Raw genomic sequence first — 20,955 nt, forward strand, 5'->3', positions numbered from 1 at the left:
ACTTGAGTAAATTACATAATAAATAATTATATTGTAATTAAGTTACACCACTAACAAACAGCTCGAGGGAAAAAACACATGGGAAGAAATTGCTTCACAAAAAAGAAAAACTCGATGTTACTTTTCCATACGAGACGTTTTAAGACTCTTAGTCTACTCAAAGATTTGCAGGAGAGACAAAGAGTCACAAGGAATTATTCAACCTTAAAATATGTACATATTTTTGTATCAACAAGAACATACTGTTCCACAAAGTTTGACCTTGAGGCCCAGAACATATTTCGTAGTTTCTTCTGGAGGTTCCCACCTGGTGAGCTGAGGTGATGAATTCCACTTCTGGAAGAGCAGGCTGGCCGATCACCGCCACATGGGATGAATTAGCTCTCCGTATTAATCTCACAGCAGATAGGATTCATCTTTGCAATGTTGTTTTACCTGTTGTGTATTTAGCCCCACTGGTGTACACACTGTGTGTGTGTGCACACACACACACACTTCTTTTATCTAACATTTAAACATTTGTTTAGGTAAAACATGACTGCAGTTTTTTTCCCCATGGCAACAGGGATCACTCTCGGTGGTATAACTTTACAAAAGGTGAAATACGATAATTACAAAGTAACTCCCGTTTCCTCTTCATCATATTACAAAACCCGGGATTTTCCAGCTATGATTTACAGCGCACTCAAATCAAACCCAGATAAAAAAAAATACCATTCCTCCGAGGGAGGACTTCTTGGCAAGAAAGTCGAGGGAATGCCATCAATTAACCCTTAAATCTTAGAACGCCGCCTGTTTTAGCTTCTGTAACAAGCACAGGGTTCAAAACCGTTTCTGCCGTCAACATCATTCACTAAATGTCTTTTGAACCCGTCGAACTCCGGCTCAAACCAGTATCGGGCCACAGGATGGATGTGGGAATTATGGGAGAAAGTAGAAGATGGTATAACATTATTTATTTATTTTAAACACGAGGCCAGCTGCGGATGAAGGGAAAAGGAATGCCGGGACGGAGAAGTTGATAAACTAAGAGGAAAAAAATGCAGGTTGATGAGTAGGAGGATGTAGGAGTTATTACTTGAGGCTGTATTGCATGTTTTTAAGGATTACCGTAATGCCAATTTGTCTCCGGTACAGTGCAACGTGACAGGAAATTGCAATAAAATAAGGCCTCTTGCCAGCGATGCTGAACGCGCTCTGAACAACAACAACAACGCTGCAGAGGGTGAACGGAGAGAACTGGGCTGACGGACCAACCGCTGGGAGGTCAGAGGTCATCCGTACTTTGACAGGAGTGTTATAAAGCAGGAAGAGACGCCGATGAAGCCGTTCTCTGTAGACACGAGCGAGTATTGTTGAAGTATGACCCGTACAGATACAGGCAGAAGATATGGAGGGGAAAGAAAAGAAAGAAGAAAAAACACCTCGCGCGCCTCGGTGTCTTGGTGCGCGAATCTTGCACCTTCCGCCAAAGAAAATTCCTCGTTTGTGAAAACATTCTTGGCAATAAACCTGTTTCTGATTCTGATTTCTGGTTTAAATTGTGTTGTAGAGAGGAAGTTATGGTAAGATAGGGTGTTTTGGAAATTCTCCAAGTGTTATTACAAGAACGGTAAATCACTAGTGTTTTGCTTGTGTCTAAGAGGGGAAAGAGAAAACAACTTTAATCTAATATAAAAATATTGTTAAAACTGTGGACTCCGCAGGCGTGGAAGTGGAAGTGCACAGCAGCGCTTCCTGCCTTTCAGTCTTTGCGAGTACATGACGGACCCACGACTCAGATGGTTCTATTAAATCTTCTGCTCGTTTATGGCGTCGCCCCGTCTCAGAATGAGAAGTGTTTACGATGCAATAAACCCACCTTTTAAAACGCTCAGCCCAGATGGAGAGCCGTATTATACCGGCGAGAACAAAAAAGAACAAAATTGAGTTTTACAAAAAAAGTAAACCTCAAATGTTTGGAAGAAATAAAAGAAAAAGGCAGACAAAAGACACGGGCAGTCCAGTAAAAAAGAAAACAAAATCATTTATTACATTGTCTATAAGATCAGGCTGTTTTGGAAGGAGGTGCGGGAGGGGGGGGGGGGAGGGAAGTACTGGAGTGGTAAAAGCAGCCAATGAATAGGGCGGAGTCAAATAGACCAGAGGTTGGGGGCTAAAACCTGGATTCCTGTAGTTATGCCAGGGCTCCCATGGGGTCCCAGGCAGGAAGTACAACGGGCTCCTCTTTCATCACTGCCAGGACATCCTCCGTGAGGTACTTCTTGTCTACCACCACCTCGTACACATATTCGGAGAACCAGTCGTCCGTCATGATCAGGTAACCTGCAGAGACGGACACGGGGAGGACAACTGATCAGATTGCTTTTCACAGAGAAAGATGGCAGTCAAAAAAAAAAGTAAAAAACCTGGATATCAATCAGTCAGGTCAAGCTGTTTTGGTCACAATCTTAAATGCGCTTCATGAGTGGAAGTGACTGCACTAATGCGACACATCTGAAAATCAGACGCGTACGAGGCTTAATCAACCCATAAAGGGATAATTTAAAACAATACACATCAACAAATGTATAAAAACATCTGAATTTGTTCACAGAAGTACGTAATGCATCACGGTCCTACATGACTGCATGTGCCAGATCTCATTTTAATATGTTACATGAAGAAAATATGAATCTTCCCGGCAACCTACAAAAGAAAATATATATATATATATATATAGTCAATCTGTTGGAGCCTTAATCACAACACATTGTTTCAGAGAGACACATCATGTCACTAATCAAGCAGATTATTGTGTCTCCGCCTTCACTGGGAGTTCCAGCATCAGCGACTCCATTGTTACACCGGGGCAGAAGGGTGGAGGACCCTCGCGGTTCACGCTCCCCCGCCCTGCGGTGCGGTCGGCATTCAACACTTCTGCTATCACCTCTGCTCGCCCACCCTGATAAAACTAAACAATGTCTGTCTCCGTCCCCCTCAGAGTGTGTGTGTGTGTGTGTGTGTGTGGTCGAACAAGGCCGACCTTGAAAGAAGACGTGTTGGAATGGCCTCAACCCTTTCTTTTTTTTTAACCTCATGTTGAACCGATTCATGTAAATGAAAGACGTCTACTTAGATAACAAAATACTTTCGTGGGAACCGCAGCGGCTCTGATCCGGTCCCGATCGGACGCGTACGGGAACGCTGGCCGAGACCTGGCAACCGGAGCCGAGAGGGAATGCAAACAACTTCAGGTTATTCTCCTTCGACGCTCCTCTCCTCGGCGAGTCGAGTAAAGGAGAGCGTCCGTCCTACCGTCAAGTGGACTCATCAAAGACGTCACGGTGACCTCAAGAACGCGCCGCAGTTCAAAACAATGTGTGTGTGTATGTGTGTGTGTGTGTGTTCTTCTGAGTCCGCAAATCTTAAATGGCACGGTGCCTGGTTCCTACTGTGGTGCCCGTGTGTCTGTTGATGTGAGCTTCCACAAAGAGATAAGAATAGAAGGGGAACAACGGTGCGCCCGCAGAGCTGCGGACGGACCGCAGAAAAGGCGGGTCCTTTAAAACGAGGTGAGGGCACCGATGTGCGACCGTGGTTCGGGTGCCAAAACAACGACGCCGGCGGATTAGAAGCATACGGGAAAGCTCACGAAGCCTCGCTTCCCGAGGATCGGCCGCGAAAAGGGGAAATCCTTCCGTCGACGTCGTCTCCTCGCGTTTACGCAACAATGGAGTCGCGTACGCAGACAATCGGAGTGAAGGAACGAACAAAAGAGAAGACGACGACTCCTCCAATGTCTCCTCTCGTCATATTTTCCAAAATCACCTCCACGCCGACTTGTTCTTCCTAAATTTCAAAACGGATTCTACCTGCGCGACGTCGCGAGATTCATTCGAGCTCTCTTCTTTCGCCCGAATGCTTTCCTCTTCTTTCCTCTTCCTTCCCCCCCGCCTCCTCCTCCTCTTTTGGTCGAACAAACCGAGTGAACACCGCGTCCCGAACTCTTGTTCTCGACAACGTGATTAATTCGGCTGCGGGGTCCCGGCCCTCCAGATCCGCCGGTGTTTATGGAATAACATATGCGTGAAAAACAAGGGGGGTTTTCACAAGTTTTTCCCCAACGGTCACGACGGTTTGTGGGTTCGAGCAAATATCGTGAGGTGTGTGTGTGTGTCTCCGTCTCTGTGTGTGTGTGTGTGTGTGTGTGTGTGTGTCTCCGTCTCTGTGTGTGTGTGTATATGCTGCACTGTATGTGTGTGTTGCCAGACGACGCGTGACCGACCTGAAATTCCCTCCTATAATTTGCGGCGGAATGTGGAGGCCGCGGATGGAGAAGAGAGGCAGAGGGGTCAAGAGGAAGATGAGAAGCGAGAGATGAAAGGACGGAGGGGGAATAACAGCGGCGGCCGCCAGTAAAGTGCGGGCCGGCGATGCGGACGCCCCCGCCGTGTCGGGAGGCCGCGCGAAGACGGAACCAGAACCGGACTCGCTTTAGCGTCGTCGGGTTTTTCCCCTCGATTGCGACGCGGCGACTCACCGGCGGCGGACAGAAGTTCGTCGAATTCCTTTTTAAAATCGGGGTTTTCAAAAACAACTCGGTTACAGCCACACACGAGAAAAAAAAAGAGAAGAGAGAAGAATCCGGTTCTAAAGTTTCCAGTAAAACATTTTTTTTAAAAATCTTATTATGTCAGCGTTGCATCACAGACTCTAAAGTCTGAAGGCCGGGTCACACAAACAAATACCAAACAGAGACGTGACTCGGCAGAATCAATCCATTAGAGTTCACGCCGACGAGCCCCGTGAGCAGCCGCAATGTCCCCGAGCCACGACGAGTCCATCGGAACTAAATATTTGGGAGGAATTTCCGCCGCGCTGCGTTCTGACCCGGCGGATTAGCTGCTGGGGGGGGGGGGGGGGGCTCTCACTCTAATCCTGTTCCTAATGCAACAGACACAAACAGGAAGAAGAGGATGTATCACAAGATACTGCCGTGTGAGAGAGAGAGAGAGGAGGGGGGGGGGGCACGAGTATGGGACCAGATCCAGATGACTCGACGCAACGAATCAGCTCGACGTTCGTGACGCGTTAAAGACGGAGACAAGAAATGCATCCGGAAAAAAAAAGGACTGAAAGTAAGAATTGTGTAACACCGTGTACCTTTGTTCCCACGGTCGTCCCCCCAGGAGTTCTCCACCCTCCACTTCTCAAATCCTTCCTTCTCATCCGGAGTCTGGGAGAGAGAGAGAGAGACGAGAGTGAGACGCAGGAGGAGAGAAAGTGTCCCAACAGCTGCGGTGACTTACATCATGGACATTAACATGAAAAATTGCAGCCGATTAAGAGCAGCGAAAACGCAGCGAGGCTTCGACGCAATAAACTGAGTGTGTGTGTGTGTGTGTGTGTGTGTGTACCTTGTCCGTGACAGCAGTGAGGATCATCGCGTGGGTCATGAGAGAGTCTCCGAATATCAGTCGCTCTGCTTTAGAGAGGTTCTTCACTGAAATGCCAAACACAAGCTCATGGTTGAACCTGTGAACACACACACACACACACACACACACACACCTCGCTCCAGTCACGTGAAGCCTGCAGCTCAACGACTGACCAACACGACGGAGACAATTACCGGGAGAAATCTACTTTTAATATAATTCCGTCACTAAATACACGCGATCGCGGAGGAAAAACTGTGAATATTGGCTGTGTGGGACGTTGCCGCGTTCCCCCGTCGCTCTCCTGAGGCGTAAGAGTTTTACTGCATTCCTCGGCCGTGCAAACAAGTGATGAAACCAAAGCCACGTGAGTCACGCTGAATGCACCGCTTCTGATAACTGGGACAGATGAGCAGAAGACTCGAGTCAAATGACTCTTAGAACTTCAAAAAGGTGCAGCCGGTAGAGTGCAGATCTCCGCCGAATGCGTCTGGAAGGACGGCTGACCCCTCCCCCCCCCCCCCCCGTCTATACACCAATGGACCGTGTGCAGACAACACGAAATACAGACCGGACCCCAACATCGTTCACGCGACGCGTCATACTCACACGTTCATGTCGTTAATGCCCAGCTTGCCGTGGAAGTGTTTCCCGACGTCGCAACCGAACCACACCGCCTGGGAGGAGCAGAGCACGTTTTGAGAAGTTCTCGCGTACCGACCCGCTCGAGACGGACTCGGCGGCCTACCTCTCCGTCCTTGATGGAATCGGCCGCGGCCTTTTTAAGCAGCTGGATGGCCTGGTTGTTGTACTGCGTGGGGCGCCCGCCGACCATGTTCCCGAGGAACTCGACGCTGTACAGCTTGGCGTAAGGGTTCTGGGGTCGGGGGTCGTTCACCAGGCAGATCTGCGGATCGGAGAGAGGCGTCGCGCGGGGTCAGAAACGGCCGCGCGGCCCGGCGGAGGCGGCGCGTGGGGTCGCTTACTTTGTCGTGAATGTCGTACAGAGGTTTGACGTGCTCCAGGTAGAACTCCTGTGGGGTGAGGGGTCCCATGCGATGGAAGGCCTTCTCCTTGTCCCGGTACTCCCAGCAGATGGTCTCCGGAGGACTGCCGAGGCAAACGCTGACCACCCGGAACACCTGCACGGCATCAAGCATCATGCCCTTCAAATATGCATGTGTCGTATACTCCCAACAGAACACTTCCACACAGCGTGACCACAAGTTGCGTTAACATCGACACGCCACGCGAGCTACGCTGTTAAACATGCTCGTTTTGTGGGTAACGTATTCCTTTAGGATTCACACACTGTTAATCATTATATAAAACTATGTATTGCCTATAGAAAGATTGTTGGGAGATGTGTGTACCTTTAATTTCCAGCTCATATTCTTAATGTGCACTGAAAATCTGTCCTTGCAGACATCAGTCCTTGGGCCTTTATCTACTTCCCTTACATTTTCCTCTCTGCAGTGCTCCCCCCCCCCCCCCCCAACCATGTGTGTATTCCAGATGGAGTTCAGACTGAGTTCCTGTGGGCTAAATCGGGTTGTTTGGACTGGGCCGTCTGTCAATCTGGCCCTTCTAACCTCAGATATAGTTATCTATGGAATTTCCCCCTTCTTGCTTTTCCCCTCTCGTCTCCCATCCTCTGCTCTTCCCTCCCGGGACCCGGCAGTTGCTTTTCCTATCAGATACAATTCATAAAAAAAGAGGGGGGGGGGGGGGCTGAGAAATTAGGATGGTACGCAGTCCATTGTTGGTGGGAGATACCAGGCTGAGCCTTGTCACACACACACTGTGGGCGTCGCTAAAGACACATTTCCAATAGATTCTAAACACACCGTTTTGATTGACTTCTACTGATTTCCAGCCGAATTACACGTGTGTGTCGCCGACGACGGACAGGGTTCTTACACATTTTGACCAATGGATTTCCAGGACTGTAAACCAAATTTCCATGACCCAACAGAAATCTCAGTATAAACATGAACAATTTAGAAAATGTTGCGTATTGAGAGCGTACGCCGGCGTATAATTTGAGCGTCTTCCTTTAAAAAACATTAATTATTTCAAACTCGCCGTAAATAAACACGTGATTATAACAAATGTCCATGACTTTTCCAAAACTTTTATGATTTAAGTTTTTTCCATGACTTTTCCAGGCCTGGAAATGACCATTTTAAAATTCCATGACCTTTCCAGGTTTTCCATGACCGTACGAGCCCTGTATGGAGCCGACGGAGGGGATTATTTTTGGCTCGGCCTGGAGAAATAGCAGCCGTGGCAGCAGTTTCTCCACGCTTAGTCAAAACATATTAAATACCCCTCCATAAAGATGACATTCTTGCTCTCTGGTTGCGAGACACTGAGCCCACTATCCTCGCCCCGAACGGACTCGGACACATTTCTCGCTCGGAGACAAAACACACAGAAATGCATAAATTCAGGCCTCGGCTTACACAAACAAACAATCTCACCCTCGTCATCACAGAAGTGCGTAAAGTCCAAAGTACAGACGCACACAAAAATACACACATGCACAGAGTCAACAAAGGCATCTGGTCACCGCCTCATCCACCCCGAGCCGCGTTCCTCCTAATTCAACGACTTTGTTTAGACTGCCCTGTGGGCAAGACGACGTGCCACGGCGTCCATCCCCTCGTCTGGGCTGTGTTTGCCCAGATGCACCTCAACAAGACGCCGCCGACTCATTTGACCATTCGTCTTTCGGATGCCCCGAGAAGTACTGTAGGCGCCCTCCTAATGCCAGCTCAGCCTCACGTCCCCGATGAGGTAAAAAGTAAAATAAAAAAGGATAACCGACTTAAAGGATCTCGCACTAATCCTAATGTCAGGGGAGGACATTTACATATTTTTTCGGGGGCATTTTTTTGCCCCCAGGGCATTGAAATAGAAATTGGGGCCACTTTGTGAAACTTTTGTTCAAAAATAATAAATATACTTATTCAGACTTACAGTAAAGACAAATTGTCATAAAAATGTCAATAAGACAACAATTAGGCAGTAGTTACAGATTCAAAGTGTTTTCGAGATTGATTTTTTTACAAACAGAAAACATAAATCAGACGATCATACTCAATTGTATGCTTATTTCTTTATGGTTGTTTATTACTACATTTTTAAACAACTATTAACAATTCTAACTTATTTCTTTTGTTTTTTTCTAATAAAAAATATATATATTTATTGCTTTTTTTGTGTGCATCTACCAAGAGGCAACACAGATAGGACACACACAACGAAGAACAAAAACGCGATTAAATTATTGAAATTATGGGGGCATTTTTCTGCCCCTCTCCTTGTGATCTTAGGGTCAGTTTTGCCCTTTGCCCTCGGGTATTTCCGACGCCGCCTAATGTAACACCTCTCACATATATATTATAAAGAACTACATTAACATCACATTTTGAAATGACTGAATAACTTAATTCGCACCCAAAAACTTCCATGAAGCGCCGGCAGTGTGAAGAACAATCCTGATAAAAACAGTCAAGGAGTAAAAGCATCGCGGTTGCAGAGAATTGACTAAACGATTTGAGCAGTTTGAGATCTCACGTCGACCGCCATGTGACCTCATGTGACCTCCGCCTCCCTCGTAACCTCGACTGGCGTTTTGGACCGCCGCTTCAAAAAGGTCTCGTTTACGCAACATGACATTCGGACTGCGAGCGTCGGTTAACGGGCGGCTTTCCCCCCTCGACTCGTGCGACTCCAGCTGAGGCTCAGTTTCAATTCCAGTCTGCGTGCCTCGCTGTAAACACCGTGCCGACCGCCTCGCACACCATTGGGCCCCCGACTGCAGTTCGATAGCATCTGCGCCCCAGTGTTGACCGGCTGGCAGCCCTCTCTCCGCTCGTTGCTCACGCGACCTCAAACAAAACGCATCGCCTGGAGTCGAGCGCGAGAGTCCGACGGGGCGGGACGTGTGCCGCGGTAACCTTGAGCAAGGCATCCGTGTTTACGAGACTTTCGCCTTCCCCCTCTCTCCCGGGCGATACGCGGCGCCTGCCGACGGCATCGACTTTGTGGAGAGCGGCGCTGAAGTCAGCGATGGTTCCACCAAGTCTTCGCTTGTGTGACACAAATATGATGCTATAAAATGTGGACCTTGTAAATTGAGAACCGAATGAACACCAAAGTGATGAATCGAGTTACTCCAGCTAAACTGTTCATTTTGTAATGGCAATGTTCTTCTTTTTGGCACCTTTTGTGGGAGTGGAAAGTGCTGCAGCCCAGATCACTCTTTGAAATAAAGTGGATAAAAAAAAAAAAACTGTATTTAGTACCTCAAAAACATACAAATCTACAAATTAAAGTTGCGCAATGCATGTTTAATGAGATACATGTTGCGGTGGAATAGACGCAGCCAAACTGCTTTTAGTCCAAAATAATCTGAACCGGTTCAAGACAAATTTAAGAAAACTATGCACCTCGATGCTCCCCTGGGTTCCACGTATAACCACCGTCTGGAGAAGCTGGACTTGTGAGTGTAAGCAAATGACACCATGCAAACAGTTTGGATACGAATGAGCGAGGTTTTGATTAAACGTCCGTGTTTTGTAAACATAAAACACATGTGGTCAGTATTGAGTTCTAACAATGGTGCACAGAAAATTCAACAAATGCGGTTGGACGTCTCTCGATAGGCGCGGCTCGTGGTTGCAGCCCCCCCCCCTAACGATGCCAAATCTGCAGGGACCGACCCCCCCCCCCCCCACGCATCGAACAACAACCCAACCGAGTCGATAGCCGGCGGCGCTGACTTTTGAGCTGAAGGCTCCTCTGCGATTTGACGGCCGTCTCGTTCATTTGACCGGTCTTGAGAATCACTCTCTTCCAGAGCCAAGAAGAGTCACACATGGTGTTTCTGATTCCATGACGCAATGGAGCGCGGAAGGGCTGCAGTTGTGTTGTGAGCGATACCATCTGTGTGTGTACTGGTGAATGCACGTGCATGGACAGTGGACCTCCCGATATTCGAGAGTGTGTGTGTGTGTGTGTGGGTGTCGCCTACTTGTCTGTGTGAGTGAGAGCAGAGGAGCATGGAAACACAGCAGACACGGCATGAAAGAGAAAGGCCGACTTTGAAACTTAAACTAATCCTCTCTGATTCAATAATGCGGCGTATGGACACGGTCGTCCGTCGTTTGTAGAGGTGCATCTCGAATTATCTGGTGATGTGGATTCTGTAGACGGCATTGCCCTGGCATCCAACACCACTGTAAAGAATCTTGGCGTTATCTTTGATCGGGACTTGTCCTTTAACTCCCACGTAAAGCAAATCTCAAGGACTGCATTCTTTCATCTACGTAATATTTCAAAAATCAGGCACATCTTGTCTCAAAAAGATGCAGAAAAATTGGTTCACGCGTTACTTGAGACTGGATTACTGCAACTCCTTATTAGCAGGCTGCTCTAATAAATCTCTTAGGTCCCTCCAGTTGATCCAGAATGCTGCAGCTCGTGTTCTCACTAAAACTAAGAAAGAGATCACATCACTCCTGCACTAGCTGCTCTGCACTGGCTAAATCAAGAATCACTTTTAAAATTCTTCTCTTAACCTACAAAGCCTTGATTGGTGATGCTCCATCATATCTTAAGGAGCTTGTCGACATATTGCCCCACTAGAGCTAGCTACCTAAACTACGGGACTACTTGTAGTTCCTAGAGTCTTAAAAGTAGAATGGGAGCCAGAGCCTTTAGTTATCAAGTTATGGAACCAGCTTCCAATTTCAGTCCGGGAGGCAGACACAGTCACCTCAGTAGACTTAAGACCTTCCTCTTGACAGAGCTTATAGTTAGGGCTGAATCAGGTTTGCCCTGGTCCAGCCCTTGATATGCTGCTATAGGCTTATAGCTGTTTTCTCTCCTTAAGGATGAATTTTCATCTCTCAATCATCTGCCTGATGGACCACTGTCCTGTTGAGACTCGCCCTCCTCCCCACCGCCATCTGCCTGATGGAATGAACTATTCATACACTCTGTCATATTCATTGAATGTATTTAACTCTAAATCTGTCCTTCTGTACACATTACATCTATTGCATCTGTCCATCCTAGGAGAGGGATCCTCCTCTGTTGCTCTCCTCCAGGTTTCTTCCCCCTGAAGGGTTATTTGGGAGAATTTGTAATTTGTGAAATAAACTGAATTGAATTGAAATAATAATAATAATAAACATTTTATTTATAAGGCGCCTTTCAAGGCACTCAAGGTCGCCGAAATGCGTCGAGTCGCTGCTGCAGAGGTGTTCTCGATAAATGTGACGTGCGACGTGCCCGACCCGGCGTTAACCAGAGCGGTTAGACACCGGACACGCAAACCGGATCCGTTTAAAATCAAGCGCACCCTGGGCTCGGTAAGTGGAAGCAGAGACGTGGACCCCCGGCTGCCTGTCACGGGAGTGGCGTGATGAAGACCAGCAGCCAATCAGGGCCTCGACGCAGGCGGGGTGGACAGCGTCACCGGCGCACGCAGCAAAGGAGGACCGACGGGGCGCAAAGAAACACACGTGCACGCGGAAAAGGTGCGAATCCAGGTGAACGCGTCGAGCAAGACACACGAACGTGGGCCATCGACGTACCTGAGAAATTGTTTGTGAACCTAATATGAACGAACCGCTCCTGAACACGCTCCGGCAGAACAAACAGACGGGCTGTGACACGCCGAGATGCCAACAAATTAATCACCGACGGCCTCGGTAATTGTCAGTCACCTCAAGTTTATTACATCCGCCCTGATTTACAGAGCGAGGACACGCCTGCGGTCGGTTCCCCGGCGGTGCTCTCGTCACGCCAGCTCAGTGTCAATAAAGAATAAAGACATTCCAGAACAACCTCGATTCATTTCTTTTAAAGAACCTTAGTGTCAGCAGGACTCAATACATTATTTAGGTTTCCTGATTTACTAATTATTTTAACACACACTTCCCCGCAGTACAAGTGACATTTGCTTAATTTGGTGCAACTGTGATGAATGTTGACTCATAACAAGTGAATCATCCACTTATATGCACATGAGATATTGGCCATGCCGTAAATGTTGATAACAATATATTTCTTGCCAATTTTAAAATACAGAAAACTCACATATGGTGCATATGTAATTGATCTGCTTGGATCTAACCGGAAAACAAAAACATCTAAAAGGAAAACTGAATTTGTATTCGAGTCACGATTAAAAAAAATTGAGATTTGAACAAATAAATATGTGATTTCATTTCAGATATTAGAATTGGACACCCACCTCAGTACGAAGAGTTTAAATCTAAATTTCAATCGTTTACAGGGTGTCAACCTCATTTTCACCGTGGGCCACATCAGCATCATGGCCGCCCTCTTAAAGGGCCGGAAACACTTCATAAACTCTCTTTGCATTTGATTATTCGAGTGTAGAAATATTGTACAAAAGAAAATGTCTCTAATATTACAACATGAATCCGTTTAATTTGAAACCTTCAAAATAAAAGCACGGGAAATGCTTTTCCAATTTCTTTAAGAAAAGGGGATCACAACACTTTCAAGCCGTCAGGGGCCACATAAAATGATGCGGCGGGCCGGATTTGGCCCGCGGGCCTTGTGTTTGGTCCCCATCTTTGGTCCTTTTTACGTCGGCCGTTCTTCTGACATGACCGCATCCTCCATCGCCACCGGCCGTGACTAGGGCGGTGTTTCGCAAAACAAACCACCTCCAGGTGGACAAACAAACACACCGACAACCCTCCGCTCCCCTCCAGCAGTGTGAGCAGTCTTTACTGTTGCTCAACCGGTGTGTGTGTGTGTGTGTGTGTGTGTGTAGTCATGGCTGGGCATTCAGAGGCGCTGCGAGATACAGACGACTGTTTAAACAAGCAACCAGCCGGCCGCACAATGCAACCGCACAGCTGACAATACAGGGTGCAATCAGCTCAATGGGAGGCTGATTGACTGACTGGCCACACACACACACACACAAGGGAAGCGTAAACAAGCGTATTATGCACACACACCGACACAGTGTAACCGGTCACAAGCCACAAAAACACACTATAGTAGACACATGACCGCATTTTACTGCACACACACACAAGTTACGGTGTGACAGAGTTGTGCACCATTTTCTTTTTTAGGGGATGAATTTTTCTTCACTGGACCGCGTCAGATACTCCGATACTCTGTTTTTTATAAACAAGATCACAACCTTCAACTTTTACACACTCTGTAGTCCAGAAAGGAAGGATCGATCTCTCGAACGAACGAACACACACCCACACACAAGGGTATTAAAAATCATAAACAGCAGACAGCTGGAATATTAATGCACCGGTGTGTTTAATTAAGTCAGTCCAGTATTACATCCTGCTGATGTCGGCATTACAAAAGGGACATTGTGTGAATAATTGATTGTTAAAGCTTCTTAAACGCGTCCCTCTGATTTGGACCCCATCAAACGTGAACATTAAACAAAGCGTCGCTGCATGACTATCGAATGCATCTCTTCAAATTAAGGGTCAGTTTTGGCGCAACCCTGTCACTCTAAATCAAACCCCGTCACTCTGAGCATCATGCACACTTCCTGCAAGTCTCCTCTTCGACAGAGTTCTGCCTGAGGGAATTACCCACAAATCATAGCGCTGTGATGTTTAACACTGGAAAAAGTAATTGATAAGGAAACAGAGGACGGCTCATGAGTCTTCAACCTGCTATATTACATTTCCACAGGTTCAGGGCGAAACACTTGGGATCAGCATGCAGATGTTTATTTTTTTTATAGGTATCCCTTCCAACTGGCGACATGATGCTGCAGTCAGTTAACAGCGCCCTCTCCTGGTCACAATGGAGCAATGTATTATTGCAATGCAGCCAAACAGTCTGTATATACCACGTTTAAAAAATAATAATAATGTCATACTGGAACACATCATACTGAGTATTTAGAAATGTCTGTATCATGTGAATCAGTGCTTTTGTATTTTGTGAATGAAGCTGTGCACAGCTGTCGCAGCCACAGGTCTGTTGGCCCTCACAGTTCCTGTCCACTTGGAAAGACACAAACTATTTGTGTCACCTGAAACTATTTTAGGAGGAAATACATTTTAGGTCCAAGTTCCTCCAGTCAAACACAGAATATGTTCCCCGAGTTCCTCGATAGGGTTTTGAATACTTTGGACACTTCCTGCGGTAGAAGATCCGCCGCGTTCCATATATACTACCACATTTGCGCGCGCCCTCGTCAGTCTCACCTCCTCGATCATGGTGTCCATCGCGTCAGACAGCTCATCTTTAGTCGCATCACTGGCCACCATGTTCCTCAGTCTCAGGCAGTATTCTCTCAGCTGGAACACACAGCGAGACCAAAACATCAGCACCGACTCGGCGAACGCGGGATCGGTTTGACCAAAAGGAAAGCGTTTCGACACACCTTGTGATTCAGGATGTCGTTCATTCGGCGGGAGGCCTCCGAGCTGTGGGACTCCGGAAAGCACTTCTTTGGAATCACGCCGTACTTTTCTGAAAGCAGGACGGTACAAAACAAAACGATACTCGTCAGTCAGACGGCTCTGACGTCCCTCCAGTGGTTTCCTTCTGTCAGGGGATTCACATATGTGGAGGAAGTACAGTTCATCACATCATTACCAAATGTTTTAGCAATTGCACAGATCACTTGTACCCGTCAGTTTCCGCACACACAAGTCAATCATTCAACGTGAACTTCTCGTGAATGTAATTAGGCGTCATGGTGAGTGAGCCGTCACCTGTAGGTTTCTCCCCGCCCCCCAAGCTCCAAAGACGAGCACACCGAGTTTATAGTCGGTAATATACTTTACTCTGCTGCGGACTTTGCCTCCCCTCTCGTGTCTCCATCCTAAGGGCTCGATCACACCAGACACGCCTCTCAAAACCATTGATTCCCTATGGTACGACGCGCCTTTCAGACCCGCTTTTTAAATGCCGCGCGTTTTTCCAGGCGCGCTTAAAAGTTAAAATATTCTCAACTTTAAGCGTGAGGCGCGGAGGCGCACAGCTCACCAATGTCACACTCGGCCAATCGGATCAAGCAGGAGGCGGGCTTTCCTTCCCGTTTCCCCGACGAGACGCTCATATTTCCGGTATTTAATTACGAAGAGCTTTATAATTCTAAATCGAAACACGACTCCAGGTGACTCCCGCTCGGTCGGAAGTGCGACTGAAAGCGCTCGTCATCGAGACACAATTCACGGAATAGATGGTGGGCGTTTTTTGGTGCGGCTGCGCTTTTAAAAGTCGCATCTGGCGTGATCGTGCCCTTATGCCACCTCATATAGCGTAGAGACACCGATCAGCTGATCCCCTGCAGCTGAGGCCAATTAGGCGTATTCCCAGCACCTGTTCTCCGAGCCACTCCCCCACACCCCTCCACAGCTGATCCCAATTACACCCAGCCAGCACAGTGAGAACTAACCAATGAGGTTGACCAGCATGTCCCACTGTCCCCCGTCATTGGTTGGATTGGAGAGCAGGAACTGGACCAGGCGTCCGTCCACCGGCTCCTTCCTCAGCGCCGTCTCCACACAGGCCTGCAGGAAGTAGTAGCAACGCTCGACCTGCGGACGGAAGAACAAACGCAACCGGGACAGTGAGGGGCTGTACCGTCTAATAATGTCACGGTGATAGAGGTTACGCAGAAGTGTAGACTCAAACAAAAAACTAAAGCACTTGAGACTCGACGAATGACACAATTAAACTTCCAAGACAGAAAGAAACAGTCGAGCACCATACAGCAGTATAAAATAGATATTAAGAGAGGGCATCATGATCCGTTTGACTTCCTAACACGAGCAGTAAGCATCTTATAATACATAATGAAAATACTCATGCCAAGATTTATTTTAATCAAAGCAAGTATTTAAATATAACAATATCATTATGCATTTCCTCAGCACCCAAATTGTGCATTTTTATACAAAAATCCACTATAGGTGATAAAAGGGTATGGTAACACATCCAATAAGCTACTGGCTGGTAGGGGGGGCAGCATATTCTTCAAGCTACATATTCACTGATTCCTAATATTACGGTCAGTGTTAGTCCCTACAGCCGGCGTTTGAGAACGGTGTATTATTCACGGAGGAACAAACAACGGTCTGAATATCTCGGTCGTAAAGACAAAGAGACTAGAGCAACACAAACATTTAGCGAGGCGTCACTGTGACGTCAGTCCTGAAAGAGCACTGACCACGACACACAAAAGGGGGTTTATTTGAATGCATTAGTCGTAGAATGCTGCATAATAACACTGAACCAACACACACACACACAATTTGCAACGGTTTGCTACAGTGAATACTAAGTGAATGCAAAAAGAAAAAATATTAGAGAATTATTCAATAAATCAACAGCAGAAAAAGATCTAATATCTGTCAGCTCATGAAGAGGAGCAGAGAACGGATGTGTGGTTCTACGTCTTACCTTGTCCCAGAAAAAAAGATAGGACTGACTAAACTCAAACTCCTCGATGTTATGTTTCGTCATGAAGGGAAGGCGCATGACGTTGAGGCACGAGAAGATCCAACATCTCCCTATGAATGACAGAAATAAGTGACTGAGTAGCATGCAGGTGTATATACAGGTATATCAGCAATTCTACCTGAGAGGCTAGAGTCACCTGTTCATTAGATTCCTACACTGAACAATAGGGCTGTGCCCCGACAAAGATATTTAAATGACGGCTTAATAATTAGTGCATGACCACTGTGGAATCATTTTTGAGGGTCAAAAGCTTGCCGTGTCGACGTAAAAGAAGAATGGACTAGTCTAAAGAAATGCTCACGTCTCAGTGCTTTAGATTTACTCTACACATTGAAAAACGATGGCGGAATGAGAGGATGACTTCAGTGTAAAAAGTAACTACGGTCTGCTATGTCACCTGGTCGGCATGGAGTGTCTCTTCGGGATGCTCAAAGTGCATTCCTGACTTTTCTTGGTGAAATTTGCTCCAGATAAAGTTCTGTAGTCAATACTATATTCTGTCAACACGAGTCAATGTGACCAGAGTCAACGCAGCAAAACAAGATTTCAGCCAGAAAACATCAGACGTAAAACGTGTCATGTCTTGTCAGCTGTATAGATTTTAGCGTGAGCTTCAGATAACAACAACAAACGGGAAATACATTTCTGCTTTTACTGAGAAATTGACGATCCAGGTCGCAACTTGCAAATATAAGGGAACCTCCAACGTCTTGCAAATACAGAGCCAACTCTGTTAAAAACGGTATAACTTTCGCGCGCATATTCATCGTTTGTGATGGACAATTGCTTTCAAGAACTGTATTTTAAAGATATTGTAAGGGCACGTCCACTCAAAGCCACATACAGATGCTTTTTCCAACCTTGGAAATGGTACGCTTATAAAATTGAATGTGAACACGCTGCATTGTGTCCCAACCTGAGTTTTTCTGGTTGGTGACGGGCTTGCCCTCTGTGGGGAGCGTGTGCTGGAAGATGTGCACAGTATCCTGGACGGTCTGCCGGTGCAGACAAACCTCCAGCGGGTCGATGCAGGTCGACACATTCTGGGCCAACAGGTAGCGTGGCTCGGCCCGCAGCCGCTTCAGGAAGGAGGATACCTTCTCCTGACTCAGACCTGAGGCAGAAGAATAAAAACAGAGAGAAGAGCAGAATTAAAACGGGAAATAATTATGACGGCGGTGAAGACGAGCTGAAATAAAACTGGGTCCAGGAAGACTTTCGCAGCCAGACTGTAACTCTGAGGAGGAATTTCCAACTGCTCCAATTCCCACGACTCATCTGTGCACTTTAGGCACACACACACTTCCTTCTCCACATCTGATTTATGAGCACTCAGATGTCACAATTATGCCTGGAAAATTACTAGATCGATAGTCATTAACTAACAGAACATCATGTATTGAATAAAATAACCGCCTGGTGCATGACTTCTCATAGGTAGACTGAGCACAATCACGATGAGAGCTCTGATAGAGAACGACGGACATACATCAGGCAAACGCACAAGAAAGGAGGTTATCAAGAATGCTTTCTAATAAGTGGACCTTTCGGGAGATACGGGCTGATCAAAGTTCGCTGATATCGCTCATCTGGCTCCATCTGTGAGAGGAACAAACCGGAAAGCTTGTTTAGTCCTATTGGGTGGTGGAAGCCTGCACACACACACACACACACACTGATGTGCAGTAATTCCCTCAACTAACAGCGCAGAGCAATTACACATCGAGAGTGGACATTGCCTAGTCATGCATGCTGCCTGGAGTTCGACCCCTCTCTCTATCTCTCTCTCTCTCTCTCAACTGTATTCTGTTATTCTCCATCGACTCAAATGGACTGACCGCCGCAGATTAGGACGGCGTCAAACGTTGTTAACCTTCACGTCCATGTCATCTGAAAATAAGCCTGAGGAGGGGAATATTTCGAGTCCGCTGTCAACACAACACTGTTGTTTTCTTTTTTTCTTGTGGCGCAACAGTTGAATGTTTTGACACTAATGAGTTTAGATGATTATATTGATGGATAGATAACGAAGGGGGATACGAGTGAGACGAGTCTTTAAGAAAGTACTAGCCAACAGCATTTTGCACTAAGTCAATATGCGTGTGTGTGTGTGTGTGTGTTGAATAAAAGCATACCAAAGAGCCTCTGGGTGAATTTAATCGCTGGTTGGGTGATCTGGCTGTTATTCAACCATTAGAGTAGGAGAGGAGCCCAGCACGTTGTACAGGTATCACTGCAGTTGGAATGAAGTCGATCTGACTATTAAACTCGTTTTCTAATCCACACTAACAGGTTAACGATCGTTACCTGTTAGTGTGGATTAGAAGGAAGGCCGACACCTTTGCCTCCCAACACAAGAGTAGAAGTGAAACCTGGTTGAGATCGAAACAATCTAACTAAAAAAGCCTGAAAGCTTTATTTATATATGGCACATTTCACGAGTGGCGCAATACAGGTGAAACTCTTCCCCCGTGAACTTATAATTAAATACATTAAAATAATTCCTCCACACGCTAAAAACAAACTAAATCGAAGCCCGTTCCCACTTTAAAGACTTTTCTTTTGACAGTTTCTGGTGTTTCTATCGCCCCGTTATTCAATAGCTCGCTAACCACGCGCTAACGTTTCCGGGGGGGGGGGGGGGCTCCTTTTAAACGGAAACACCGGCTCTAAACGAACGAGTCGTGGCGCGTGAACGGCCCCGCCTCTCCGGTTCGGATGTCGGTGGCCCGGTGACAGCGCATCGTCGCGAGCGGACCAACCGACAACGAGTAAAACGAGCGCACAGTCATGCTCGCAGGCTGGCGAGGCTAACGCGATGAGGAGCTAGCCGAGCTAGCCTAGCCAGCCCCCCCTCCCCTGTTAGCTCACTCAGCTGTCATCCTCCAAACGTTAGCTGTCAAATACGAGACTGCGCTCGCGCTGCAAGGGACGCGAACCCTCGCGACCGAAACGGGAGAGAAAGGAGCACTTCGACCTACCCGTTTCCATGTTTCCGTGGAGCTTGAGGAGCGTTGTCTGTTTCCCTGGAAAGTCTCCGCCGGCTCTTTGTTTATCTCATTCGCCGAAAGTCCGTCGGTGTGATTCCAGGGTGCGCTCGTTTGGTGCACACGCGGCCCGGCGTGCCTTCTGACGTGGCGGGTGGGCGGAGTCTTGTGGGTGGAACGAGGCGTTGCAGCACAAGAAAAGCCCAAATGTAACGTAATGAATATTGCGACGGGCTACGTTAAGATAATATTGGACTCATTGGACACACAGTGTCACTAACACATGGAAGAAAATAATAAGCAACACATTCCACTTTACAAATAGAAAGCACATATTTGTTTATTTTAATTTACCACGCATTTACTTTTTGCAAGTGAGTCATTTTTTAGTTTTTCAGATTAAAGAAGAGCGGACAGATTATTTAGGTTAATACACCTTGCTTCAAACACATAACCCATTTCAGTCGAGGGCCTTTTTACTTTTAACAAAAATACTTAAAACATTAATTTATGAATCAATCAATTTTTTAGGTGTGTTTTCCAAGATTCAATATAACAATATAGGCTCCATTTGTTGCTTTTTTTTTTTACAGATCACAACATATTCACTACATTCATTGTTTGTGCTGTGTTGTGTAAACGTCATAGATTGTTGTGTAAAAGTCATAGATGTTATTGATTTCACAAAGAGACACGTGGTGATCCATGTGGACACATTGAAACATGTCTTAATCCAGTTTGGTGAACATTTTCAGGCTCTATATCTTACTTATTGAACTAATACTCTAATATCATCAAATGAATGCAGTGTATCAAAAACATAACCATCCAGCTATTATATATTACTTATATTTTTATATTATTATCAAGAGGGCACATCTGTTTTTACTCTGTTATGCTCATGGCTATATGGTTAGTCCACGTGTCACGTGAGTGTTGGGGCACGGAGCAACTTTAAACGAGCGCGTCCAAAGTCAAACATGACAGCATAATTGCGTATTAAACTTCCGGTCAATGTTTACAAAAATAAAACAAAA

General features: G+C 46.5%; 1 protein-coding gene across 2 annotated transcripts; it reads right to left on the reverse strand.

The window, feature by feature from the left end:
- Nucleotides 1–2,006: 2,006 nt before the first annotated feature.
- blmh (bleomycin hydrolase) lies at nucleotides 2,007–20,081 on the reverse strand. 2 transcript variants are annotated; one of them, XM_056441224.1, is made up of 13 exons: nucleotides 19,913–20,081; nucleotides 18,476–18,530; nucleotides 17,848–18,045; nucleotides 16,872–16,981; nucleotides 15,865–16,006; nucleotides 14,845–14,933; nucleotides 14,666–14,758; nucleotides 6,407–6,562; nucleotides 6,169–6,327; nucleotides 6,030–6,097; nucleotides 5,400–5,517; nucleotides 5,146–5,218; nucleotides 2,007–2,325 (listed from the first exon to the last, which is right to left on the reverse strand). In XM_056441224.1, the coding sequence occupies exons 2-13, from the start codon at nucleotides 18,528–18,530 to the stop codon at nucleotides 2,177–2,179; spliced, it is 1,410 nt and encodes a 469-aa protein (XP_056297199.1). In that variant the 5' UTR covers nucleotides 19,913–20,081; the 3' UTR covers nucleotides 2,007–2,176. The 2 variants fall into 2 exon arrangements, with proteins under 2 accessions (XP_056297199.1, XP_056297200.1); XM_056441225.1 differs by lacking the exon at nucleotides 18,476–18,530 and having other exon boundaries at nucleotides 19,913–20,060.
- Between the last annotated feature and the right edge of the window lie 874 nt (nucleotides 20,082–20,955).

This window comes from Pseudoliparis swirei, chromosome 20 (assembly GCF_029220125.1).
Source record: "Pseudoliparis swirei isolate HS2019 ecotype Mariana Trench chromosome 20, NWPU_hadal_v1, whole genome shotgun sequence".
NCBI classification, from domain to species: Eukaryota; Metazoa; Chordata; class Actinopteri; order Perciformes; family Liparidae; genus Pseudoliparis; species Pseudoliparis swirei.

Coding starts and splice junctions, on each gene's coding strand:
- blmh (XM_056441224.1), bottom strand. CDS start 18,530: ATGGAGCCAGATGAGCGATATCAGCGAACTTTGATCAGCCCGTATCTC. Junction 16,007..16,871: donor ATCTTTTTTTCTGGGACAAG/GTAAGACGTAGA, acceptor TTCCGTCCGCAG/GTCGAGCGTTGCTACTACTT. Junction 6,328..6,406: donor TGTACGACATTCACGACAAA/GTAAGCGACCCC, acceptor TCCGATCCGCAG/ATCTGCCTGGTGAACGACCC.